Below are 12193 nucleotides of genomic sequence, written 5' to 3' on the forward strand. Positions count from 1 at the left end.
CACGAATAGACTTTTTACTGACCTCGTCAAAGAAGGTGTGTACTAGATACACTTTAGAAAGGTTGCGTGTGTAATATTATTTTCGTCTACAGAAAGTGTGTAACATAAATTTGGTCTATAATTCAGGTGACAACTTATGTATTTTGCCTCCCAAATCATGCTATAGTTACTTGTTAGACACTTGGCCAAGGGAGTTTCTTACCTATATAATATTTGGACGAGAGAGCTTGCCACCTAAATACTTATATACAATGGCCACTTGTCATGAGGACTTTGCATGACATCCATATTATCCATATGTTACGACAAATATAATCAATTTTATTTTGTAAAAGTTAAAAAAATAGTTTAATTCGAGACCTATAATATATTTCGATCTCGCACTAATACTATTGAGGATAAGATCTTCGGTCATATAAGAATTATTCTTATTATGAGGAATAATACACTAGGGCTCCTTCAAACTTGTTTATTTTTTTTCATTTACGACCTTAAAGTTTACGGGTCCTAATAAACAAAGCACTTGACATACACCAATCCTTGCTTGCCACTTGTCAATTTCATTAGAAAAACTTTTCTTCATTTTTTTCTTGTTATTTACTCTCCCCGTTTTAATTTATGTGAACTTGTTTGACTGGTCACGGAGTTTAAGAAAAAAATAAAAACTTTTAAAACTTGTGGTCCTAAACAAACTATAATATTTGTGTGAATATAATTCTTTTAAAACTTTTGGTGATAAGCATGCTAAAGTATTTCTGTGGCTATAAACGCTTCTTATTAAGGGTATAAAGTTTAAGTTAAATTATTTTTAAATTTAAAAAAATGTCATTTTTTATAACGGACAAAAAAGAAAATAGGTTCTCAGGAACAGAGGTATTATCTTTTTTCTTTTTTCATTTTTCTTTTCACTCTTTTTTACTTTTCAAGCCCTGCATATTCCTCGATGTTTTGGGTGGGCGGAGCACCTAATTTCGTCGGAGACAACACCAGTTTCAGTATCTTTATGATAATTAATGAAGAATAATCTTGACTGCTTTCTTGACATTTGAGAGAAAGCATCCAACTGTAGGTTGTCCAAGAATCTTATTCTACTTCTCCTTTGAATCTTAGTCATTCATACTAATGTAGATCATATAACCATGTTCTTGCAAAATCTTTGGCAAAATCATAAATCAAATTAAATGTTCTTAATTTAGTGACCCATACTTCTTAAGAATATCAATTGAAATTTTGCTACAAAATCGACTTTATACACATAAGACTGGAACTTTAGATCATCTTCTGATGGTTTGAGCAGCAAGTCGGTGAAAGATTTTTCCTTGGGATCATATGAGTTTAGACATGGAGGGTCATCTTCAATGGTGGGGTGAGTTTTCTATAATTTGAAGGTGAAGACGGGCTTCCAATAGAAATGAAGTTGAAGGTGGTGAAGATGATTTATTCGGTGAGAAAAACGGTAAGTAAGGGAAGAAGAGAAATGAAAACAAGGAAGAAGGAAAAGGAAAAAGGAAACGAATAAGGAAAAAAGTAAAATGAAAAATGAAAAAGTAGCAAAAATACATTTAATATAAAAAACATATTGCAAGATAATCTTTTTTAACCTTATTTTTTTTGTTTTTCACGCTATATAAGAGAGTAATATATACTTTCTATGCCACATGCAGTCTCAGAAGTTAATAATTTCGCTTCGAACAGATTCAAGGGTATCAAAAATCCCGCAATTTTAAGGTCGTAATTGAAAAAGAGGACAAGTTTGAGATGGTCCTTGATGTATTATTCCTTAACTAATATTGATACTAAAATCTTGATTAAATCAATTAAACGGTCAATCATAGTGCAAGTAGTCAAGAATCTAATCAACAAATTCACGAATGGACAAAAGATACCAACAATGTTTATCAATAATATCAATCCTATTTTGTAGAAGTGAGAAGCATTAGTTCAATTCAAGATTGAATTTAAGATATATATATATATATATATATATATATATATATATATATATATATATATATATATATAATCCTAAGATTTTTTACACTATCAGACAAATTTTAACCATGAATGCGTTTATAGTGTAAAAAAATTACTTTGTACTTTACAAGTAACCATATTGTGCAAGTGTTGTTTACACTATTTATACATAGAATTTAAACTCTCTTTCTTTTACAAGATTAGTAGGAAGGGCGTAGACCTAACCGGGTTCTAGTCACTGAATTAAAACTCTTAATACTATGACTCAAAATGTAATCACTTGACCACTATATTGTTCTTTGAGTTGGGGGATGGTATGAGTATATAACTAGTAGTTTGGTAACACAATGAGGCAAATATGTGGGAGAAATTTAAAAATAGTCAGATTTACAAGTGGTCATTCAAAAATAGCTACACTTTGAAAGTAATCGAAATTTAGCCACTTTTCATGTAAAGATAAATCTGAACAAAAACACTGTTCAAAATCCGGAAAATACTCCAGTATATTATACTGGAGTTCCAGCATAAGTATACTGGAACTACATCATATTATACTGGAGTTACAGTAATATAATGGAGTTCCAGCATAAGTATACTTCCAGCAAAGTATACCGGTCCAGTATAATATGCTGGAAGTTCATACACAAGTGCTCGAATCTCCAGTATATTATGCTGGAACTTTCCACATGTTGGAGTTCCAGCATAATATGCTGGAAGCTCATACACAGGTGCACCGAACCCCAGTATATTATGCTGGACCGGTCTCTGTTGCAGCAAAATAGTGACTATTTTTCAATGACTTGACAAACGCTGGCAATTTTTGAATGACCAGTCCGAAAACTGGCTAGCCCGTGCTATTTTTACCAAATATGTTAGAATATATGTATTTAAACAAAAGGAAGTACAAGAAACATGAATCCTAGTTGGCCCAAACGCTGGACTAAACTTGAGCTTCAAACTAGGCCAAAACAGTAGGGACTGCACTCTATAGGCCAATAGTACATCAGCAACAATTACAATGACCATAGTTACCTAAGAAACCAAATCATGACTGAGAATAACGTAAATTTGCAATTACTCCACATAAAAACATACCAAAATGTTAAGACTCCACTGATAATTTCAATTCAACTTCCATATAAGTTGTTAAGGCAGTGATTAATATTTTTAATGATGGTGAAGTGTGAAGACAATTCTGGCAAACACGAAACAACTACAACTTGGACCACCAGTCACCAAAGTATAACGAAGTTATTCTTCAAGTATTGCATTTGGCCAGCGACTATCAATATTTGAGCATAATTAAAAGTGATGCTTGTTTCATGAGTCATCACCCTCAAAGAACCACAAAATAGGCATTAACACTCATTGAAGGCACCATTGAGAATAAAAACTCTATCTTGAAATGTAGTAAATGATTTCAATAAAAATACTAATCAATAACAAACAAAGCATGGTTTGCCATAGTATATAGCTTTTACAAGTCAGTTACCAGAAGAAATGAAAAACCAAACTTGAATTAACGAGGTGCCTTCTTCTTCCCTGCAATTGCAACTTTCTTGCCCTTCAAAGTACGACAATTGTTCTTTGTTCGCTGTCCTCTGCAAGGCAATCCTTGGATATGCCTTACCCCTCTGTAGCACTGAATCTCCTTCAATCTCCTAATGGCAAGAGCATTGAATCTCCTCTGAAACCAACATCGGAAGTATATCATTTCCCCATTTCAAATAGGAAGCATTGACCAACAACTATATAATATAAGAATGACAACGGACATCGTCACTCCTAAAACAAGCTATCAATTTCTTTCTGTGCACATAAACATTTCCAGAAGAACTGTTTTGCCATAAGAATTATTTTAACTTGGGGTTAGGTGGTGGCAGCTATAGAGGCCATGATCCAACATATCCAAACTCCACTGATATACGTATTACATTTACAGAAAGACACCAAATGAAATCACACAATGTCTGCCAAAGATTTCGCTTCCACTATTCCAACCAAAGAAGATGGGGAAAAATACACAAATATACAAGGACAAGAAGCCTCCACAATTTGAAACAGGAAACAAATATCTGAAAATGGACAGGAGGGGGGGAAAAGAGCAGCTTCCCCCCAGCCAAACAATTTTAGCAGCTTCCCCCCAGCCAAACAATTTTATTTCAATGACTGCCCTTCCAATAGTATCTTTTACAAAACAAAATATGTATAACATGCATAAGGAAACCAATATTGTAGGTCCGCAAGAAAACCTTTTCGAACAGAACCTTTACGAAGGTAGCTGCTACTACTGTAGCATCTCTACTAATTGGAAACCAAGCATTAAAGTTAGCCTTAAGAAAAAGATCATGTACAAAAGATTTCTCTGTGTTTTCGTGTTTTAGCATTTATTCTTCCATTAACTACAGGGAGGCATTACTAAATGAACTAAAGTTTAAAGCATGCGAGCCATCGAGGCAAACAATAATTGGACAATAAGAAAGCAAGTTACTAGGTATCCATTCTTTACTAATTCTGTCGTCATTTGTTTGTTCATTGGCGTCTTTAGAGAAAATCATAAAGTCCCGTTATTTGGTTGAAGTTATGGAGAATGAAGATTGAATTGAGCCATCCTCTAAGTGAGTCCGCGCAAAGTTAGAAATGAACTAATTCCTAGCAAATGCTACTTTATATATTTTTGGGGTATAACTAGACACTTCCCTACAAAATGCTACTTTGAGTTAAAACTGTTGAGATTTTATTTTAAGATGTAATATTCTTAAAATGAGGGTGAATGGGAAATGGAGGGAAAATGAAATTTTGAGTAAAATTTTAAGTTTCCCCTCTTAACAATGAGACATTGTCCCATATTGGAAGTGGAAGACATTTTTGGTGGGTATATATATAATTGCTCTTCTTGTAGCTCTTAAAGAGTTAAGAAGAAAGCAAGCCTCGCGCCGTCGTCGTCGTCGCTCGCTCGGCTCGGCTTCGGCTTCGGCTTCGGCTTCGGATTCGGATTCGGATTCGGATTCGGATTCGGATTCGGATTCGGATTCGGATTTGGTCAAATGATCGATTGATAAACGGATATTTTCCAATCCGTGTATTGATAATTTGGCAGCCGGATAATGGTCTTCCCACCATGAAGTGCTTGCTCCACAAACATGAAGTGCTTGCTCCACAAACATGTAATGCTTGCTCCACCATGAAGGGTGGACGTTTGGTCTTGCACTCCTTCTTGGCTGCTATATATATGAGCAGCAAATGTTGAAGAAAGATACTCAACTCAACATACAATTCGCTCAACAAATTGGCTATACATTGCATTCCTTCCTCTCAGAACTTCCATACGTTTTTCTGAGTATATACTCCTTCGTTCTGCATTGTTTTTAACTTCAAACAAAGCAACTGTAAGTGTGATTTGCTACCGAACTTTGTGTTCGCCGAAACACTGGGGTTTGAAGTACCGCTACACCAGTGTGTTATTCGTTCTATCCTGGGAGGAAATAATCCATTACCTTGGGTACTAGGAGGGGATTAAATTCCTTAAGGAAACACTGTGAATTCAGTGGGCTCGAATTTATTATTATTGTTTCATTACGTTAACTTATATTTTGCAGAATTAATATTTACAAATACAGCAATATTGACCGGGAATAACAATCTTAAGGAATTTAATATTTATTTCTGTACTTGTGTTATTCTTATTATTCTGCAAACTAAAACCTTTGTGGTTTGTGTACTCCCGTTTTAGAGAGTTAAGCCTTCGTGGCGTTTTGTTGGATATTAAAATCTACGTGATTTTTACTCCAGTTTGAAAACGTGTATTAAACGTTTGTTTGTGTCATTCTTTTCTGGAAAAGATGATGACTGAAAACGAAAACCAAGCTGTTCCGATGGCGACTGCCAACGCAACGACAAGCCGAACACCGGCGTTGGCACCGGCAGAAAAACCCGGAAAATTTTCCGGGATTGATTTCAAACGCTGGCAGCAGAAGATGTTCTTCTACTTAACTACGTTATGTCTACAGAAGTTCATCAAGGAAGATGTTCCTGATCTGCCGGATAAAACTCCAGATAATGAACGCTTTCTCGTGATTGAAGCGTGGAAGCATTCTGATTTTTTATGCAAGAATTATATTCTTAGCGGACTGGATGATAATCTGTATAATGTATACAGTAGCATGGAGACATCCAAAGAATTGTGGAATGCGCTTGAAAAGAAATATAAGACTGAAGATGCCGGGATGAAGAAATTCGTTGCCGCAAAATTTCTGGACTACAAAATGATAGATAGCAAGTCTGTTATTACTCAAGTCCAGGAATTGCAAGTGATTATTCATGATCTACTGGCTGAAGGTCTTGTAATCAACGAAGCATTCCAAGTAGCAGCAATGATTGAGAAGTTGCCTCCGTTGTGGAAGGACTTCAAAAATTATTTGAAACACAAACGAAAGGAAATGTCCCTTGAAGATCTCATTGTTCGGTTGAGAATCGAAGAGGACAATAAAGCTGCTGAAAGGAGAGGCCGTGGAAATTCAACAATAATGGGAGCAAATATTGTTGAAGCTAACAAAAAGAGGAAGAAGGCTTCTGGTCCGAAATACAACCCAAGCAAGAAGCGGTTCAGTGGAAACTGCTACAACTGTGGGAAAACCGGACACAAATCTACGGAGTGTCGTGCTCCGAAGAAAGACAAGAAAAGGGGTCAAGCAAACATGGTAGTAAACCATGATGATGTTGATAACTTGTGTGCCATGCTCTCTGAATGTAACTTGGTGGGAAATCCTAAACTGTGGTGGTTTGATTCAGGAGCCACTCGCCATGTTTGTGCAGTTAGAGAGGCTTTTGCTACCTATGCTCTTGCTGAACCCGGAGAGACAGTTTATATGGGAAATGCTTCAACAGCAAAAGTTGAAGGATATGGGAAGGTATTTCTAAAAATGACTTCTGGCAAGGTCATGACTTTGAACAATGTCCTTTATGTTCCCGAAATGAGAAAGAATTTAGTCTCTACTGGACTTCTTGTTAAGCACGGTTTTAAGTGCGTTTTTGTATCCAACAAGGTTGTAATTAGTAAGAATGGAATATTTGTGGGAAAAGGTTACCTCACCGAGGGCTTTTTCAATCTAAATGTAATGGTTGTTGAAAATAATAATAATATTTCAGCTTCTTCTTACTTACTTGAGTCAAATGATTTATGGCATGTACGTTTGGGTCATGTCAATTATAAAACCTTGCGGAAAATGATTAACTTGGAAGTACTGCCCAAGTTTGAATGCGAAAAATCAAAATGTCAAATATGTGTGGAATCTAAGTATGTTAAACATCCTTATAAGTCAGTTGAAAGGAATTCAAATCCTTTAGACTTAATTCACACAGATATTTGTGACATGAAGTCAATACCATCTCGCGGTGGAAAGAAGTATTTCATAACTTTTATTGACGATGGTACTCGATATTGCTATGTTTACTTACTGAATAGTAAAGATGAAGCAATAGACGCATTCAGGCAATACAAAAATGAAGTTGAAACGCAACTTAACAAGAAAGTAAAAATGATAAGAAGTGATAGGGGTGGTGAATATGAATCTCCTTTTGAAGAAATATGTTTAGAATATGGAATTATTCATCAAACAACAGCCCTTACACGCCCCAATCTAATGGGATTGCGGAAAGAAAGAATCGCACATTAAAGGAGATGATGAATGCGTTGTTGATAAGTTCTGGTTTGCCACAGAACTTGTGGGGGGAAGCCATTCTTACGGCTAATCGAATATTAAATCGAGTGCCCCATAGCAAAACACAATCCATTCCTTATGAACAATGGAAAGGAAGGAAGCCCAACTTGAATTATTTTAAAGTGTGGGGGTGTTTGGCAAAAGTGCAAGTTCCTAAACCCAAAAGGGTAAAGATAGGACCGAAAACCGTTGATTGTGTTTTCATAGGATATGCGACAAATAGTAAAGCATATCGATTTCTGGTTCATAAATCAGAAAATCCCGACATTCATAATAATACGGTTATAGAATCAGATAATGCTGAGTTTTTTGAAAATATATATCCGTATAAAAAGGAATATGAGTCGTTTGGTGAAGGATCTAAACGACCTCGGGAAGAAACAAAAGAAAGTACATGTAATCAGGAGAATCCAAGACGTAGTAAACGTCAAAGAACGTCTACTTCATTTGGACCAGATTTTGTGACTTTCTTATTGGAGAATGAGCCTCAAACATTTAAAGAAGCTATGACTTCTTCGGAATCATTGTTTTGGAAAGAGGCAGTCAATAGTGAAATAGAATCCATATTGAACAACCATACATGGGAATTGGTTGATCTTCCTCCTGGAAATAAACCTTTGGGTTCTAAATGGATTTTTAAGAGAAAAATCAAAGATGATGGCACTATTGATAAATTCAAGGCAAGGCTCGTAGTCAAAGGGTATAGACAACGAGAAGGTCTAGACTACTTTGATACATACTCTCCAGTTACAAGAATTACGTCCATACGGATGTTAGTAGCATTAGCTGCAGTGTATGGTCTTGAAATTCATCAAATGGATGTTAAGACGGCCTTCTTAAATGGAGAGTTGGAGGAAGAAATTTACATGGAACAACCTGAAGGGTTTGTGGTTCCAGGTAAAGAAAAGAAGGTATGTAGACTTGTTAAGTCTCTTTACGGACTAAAACAAGCACCCAAACAATGGCATACGAAATTTGACCAAACAATGTTGTCAAATGGTTTTAAGATAAATGAATGTGATAAATGCGTGTACATTAAAAATGTTCCAAATCACATAGTCATTGTTTGCCTATATGTGGATGATATGTTGATAATGAGTAATGGCATTGCCAACATAAATGCTACTAAGCGTATGCTCAATAGCAAGTTTGATATGAAAGACTTGGGAGTTGCTGATTTAATTCTGGGAATTAAGATCAATAAGACTCCTCAAGGTCTGGCATTGTCACAATCTCATTATATTAAGACAGTACTTGAAAAATTCAAGCACTTGGGCTTTAAAGTTGCAAAGACTCCAATTGACGTGAATCTTGCATTAGCAAAGAACAAAGGCCAAAGCATATCACAATTGGATTATGCTCGTGTATTGGGATGCTTAATGTATATCATGAATTGTACACGACCAGACATAGCTTGTGCTATAAGTAAACTGAGTCGATATACGAGCAATCCAGGCCAATCTCATTGGATGGCAATGAAACGAGTTTTGGGATATTTAGAACATACCCAGAACTTTGAATTGCACTACAGTAATTTCCCTGCGGTGATTGAGGGATACTGTGATGCAAATTGGATCACCGGTTCAACTGATTCTAAGTCCACGAGTGGATATGTATTCACTATTGGTGGAGGAGCGGTATCTTGGAAGTCGTCCAAACAAACATGTATTGCCCGCTCTACAATGGAGGCTGAATTCATAGCCTTAGATAAAGCCGGTGAAGAAGCTGAATGGCTCCGGAATTTCTTGGAAGACATTCCATTTTGGCCCAAACCGTTGGCACCAATATGCATACATTGTGATAGTCAAGCGGCAATTGGAAGGGCTGGGAGCGTCATGTATAACGGTAAATCTCGTCATATACGACGAAGACATAAAACCGTTAGGCAATTACTCTCTAGAGGAATTATCACAATTGACTATGTAAAGTCAAGTGATAATGTGTCGGATCCACTTACAAAAGGCCTAACTAGAGAGGTAGTTGAGAAATCATCAAGGGGAATGGGGCTATGGCCGAGAACAAGTCATTGTGGCGGTAACTCTACCTAGAAGACTGGAGATCCCAAGATCTAGGTTCAAAGAGATCAAACAAAGTCATTAATGACGGTTCAACATTGTCAAATAAAATTTTAGTCCATTCTCGTGATGAGACAATGTTCAGTACCAAGGATAAAGCATTAAGGCTTTTTAATGATTTCTAAATTTGATACGGGGTATATCAAATAGTGTATCTACAGGATGACACGTTTAGGAATCACCTATTTAAGTGTGAAGTGTGAGCCGCTTCAAGGAGAACTTTGTAAGGCCAGTTCTCTACGCACTTATGAAACCAGGCGGTGTTCATGGCTGAAACGAACACAACAATGAGAACCAAAGACGGTTAAGGGTTGATTGTGTGACTTATGGTTGTCTAGGTATACACCAAAGATCGACGGTTCAAAGATATCAAATCTACCGATTGACCGAGTATATCCGACATAAGTTTACTACGGAAAGTTCAAAGGGAAACCTACTTATCCAGATGCAATTAATCCTTGCTTGAAAATCACACAGTTTTTCATGCATACTTCCGTGATATAGCCATTCCCCATTCATGTGGGGGATTGTTGAGGTTTTATTTTAAGATGTAATATTCTTAAAATGAGGGTGAATGGGAAATGGAGGGAAAATGAAATTTTGAGTAAAATTTTAAGTTTCCCCCTCTTAACAATGAGACATTGTCCCATATTGGAAGTGGAAGACATTTTTGGTGGGTATATATATAATTGCTCTTCTTGTAGCTCTTAAAGAGTTAAGAAGAAAGCAAGCCTCGCGCCGTCGTCGTCGTCGCTCGCTCGGCTCGGCTTCGGCTACGGCTACGGCTTCGGCTTCGGCTTCGGATTCGGATTCGGATTCGGATTCGGATTCGGATTCGGATTTGGATTTGGTCAAATGATCGATTGATTGATTAATTTTTTGGACCAAATTTATTTGTTAATAGTAAATATTAACGTAAGATTATCCGTATTTGTAAACGGATATTTTCCAATCCGTGTATTGATAATTTGGCAGCCGGATAATGGTCTTCCCACCATGAAGTGCTTGCTCCACAAACATGAAGTGCTTGCTCCACAAACATGTAATGCTTGCTCCACCATGAAGGGTGGACGTTTGGTCTTGCACTCCTTCTTGGCTGCTATATATATGAGCAGCAAATGTTGAAGAAAGATACTCAACTCAACATACAATTCGCTCAACAAATTGGCTATACATTGCATTCCTTCCTCTCAGAACTTCCATACGTTTTTCTGAGTATATACTCCTTCGTTCTGCATTGTTTTTAACTTCAAACAAAGCAACTGTAAGTGTGATTTGCTACCGAACTTTGTGTTCGCCGAAACACTGGGGTTTGAAGTACCGCTACACCAGTGTGTTATTCGTTCTATCCTGGGAGGAAATAATCCATTACCTTGGGTACTAGGAGGGGATTAAATTCCTTAAGGAAACACTGTGAATTCAGTGGGCTCGAATTTATTATTATTGTTTCATTACGTTAACTTATATTTTGCAGAATTAATATTTACAAATACAGCAATATTGACCGGGAATAACAATCTTAAGGAATTTAATATTTATTTCTGTACTTGTGTTATTCTTATTATTCTGCAAACTAAAACCTTTGTGGTTTGTGTACTCCCGTTTTGGAGAGTTAAGCCTTCGTGGCGTTTTGTTGGATATTAAAATCTACGTGATTTTTACTCCAGTTTGAAAACGTGTATTAAACGTTTGTTTGTGTCATTCTTTTCTGGAAAAGATGATGACTGAAAACGAAAACCAAGCTGTTCCGATGGCGACTGCCAACGCAACGACAAGCCGAACACCGGCGTTGGCACCGGCAGAAAAACCCGGAAAATTTTCCGGGATTGATTTCAAACGCTGGCAGCAGAAGATGTTCTTCTACTTAACTACGTTATGTCTACAGAAGTTCATCAAGGAAGATGTTCCTGATCTGCCGGATAAAACTCCAGATAATGAACGCTTTCTCGTGATTGAAGCGTGGAAGCATTCTGATTTTTTATGCAAGAATTATATTCTTAGCGGACTGGATGATAATATGTATAATGTATACAGTAGCATGGAGACATCCAAAGAATTGTGGAATGCGCTTGAAAAGAAATATAAGACTGAAGATGCCGGGATGAAGAAATTCGTTGCCGCAAAATTTCTGGACTACAAAATGATAGATAGCAAGTCTGTTATTACTCAAGTCCAGGAATTGCAAGTGATTATTCATGATCTACTGGCTGAAGGTCTTGTAATCAACGAAGCATTCCAAGTAGCAGCAATGATTGAGAAGTTGCCTCCGTTGTGGAAGGACTTCAAAAATTATTTGAAACACAAACGAAAGGAAATGTCCCTTGAAGATCTCATTGTTCGGTTGAGAATCGAAGAGGACAATAAAGCTGCTGAAAGGAGAGGCCGTGGAAATTCAACAATAATGGGAGCAAATATTGTTGAAGC

General features: G+C 36.7%; 1 protein-coding gene across 1 annotated transcript in view; it reads right to left on the reverse strand.

The window, feature by feature from the left end:
* Positions 1-3354: 3354 nt before the first annotated feature.
* Positions 3355-12193, reverse strand: part of LOC104099897 (small ribosomal subunit protein uS13c) — a 28864-nt gene continuing 20025 nt past the window's right edge. The window contains exon 3 of the mRNA XM_070187353.1: positions 3355-3661. Within this exon, the coding sequence (XP_070043454.1) occupies positions 3494-3661 (168 nt within the window). The 3' untranslated portion in view covers positions 3355-3493. The remainder of the gene's footprint in view (positions 3662-12193) is intronic.

Source organism: Nicotiana tomentosiformis, chromosome 10 (genome assembly GCF_000390325.3).
Source record: "Nicotiana tomentosiformis chromosome 10, ASM39032v3, whole genome shotgun sequence".
Lineage (NCBI taxonomy): Eukaryota > Viridiplantae > Streptophyta > Magnoliopsida > Solanales > Solanaceae > Nicotiana > Nicotiana tomentosiformis.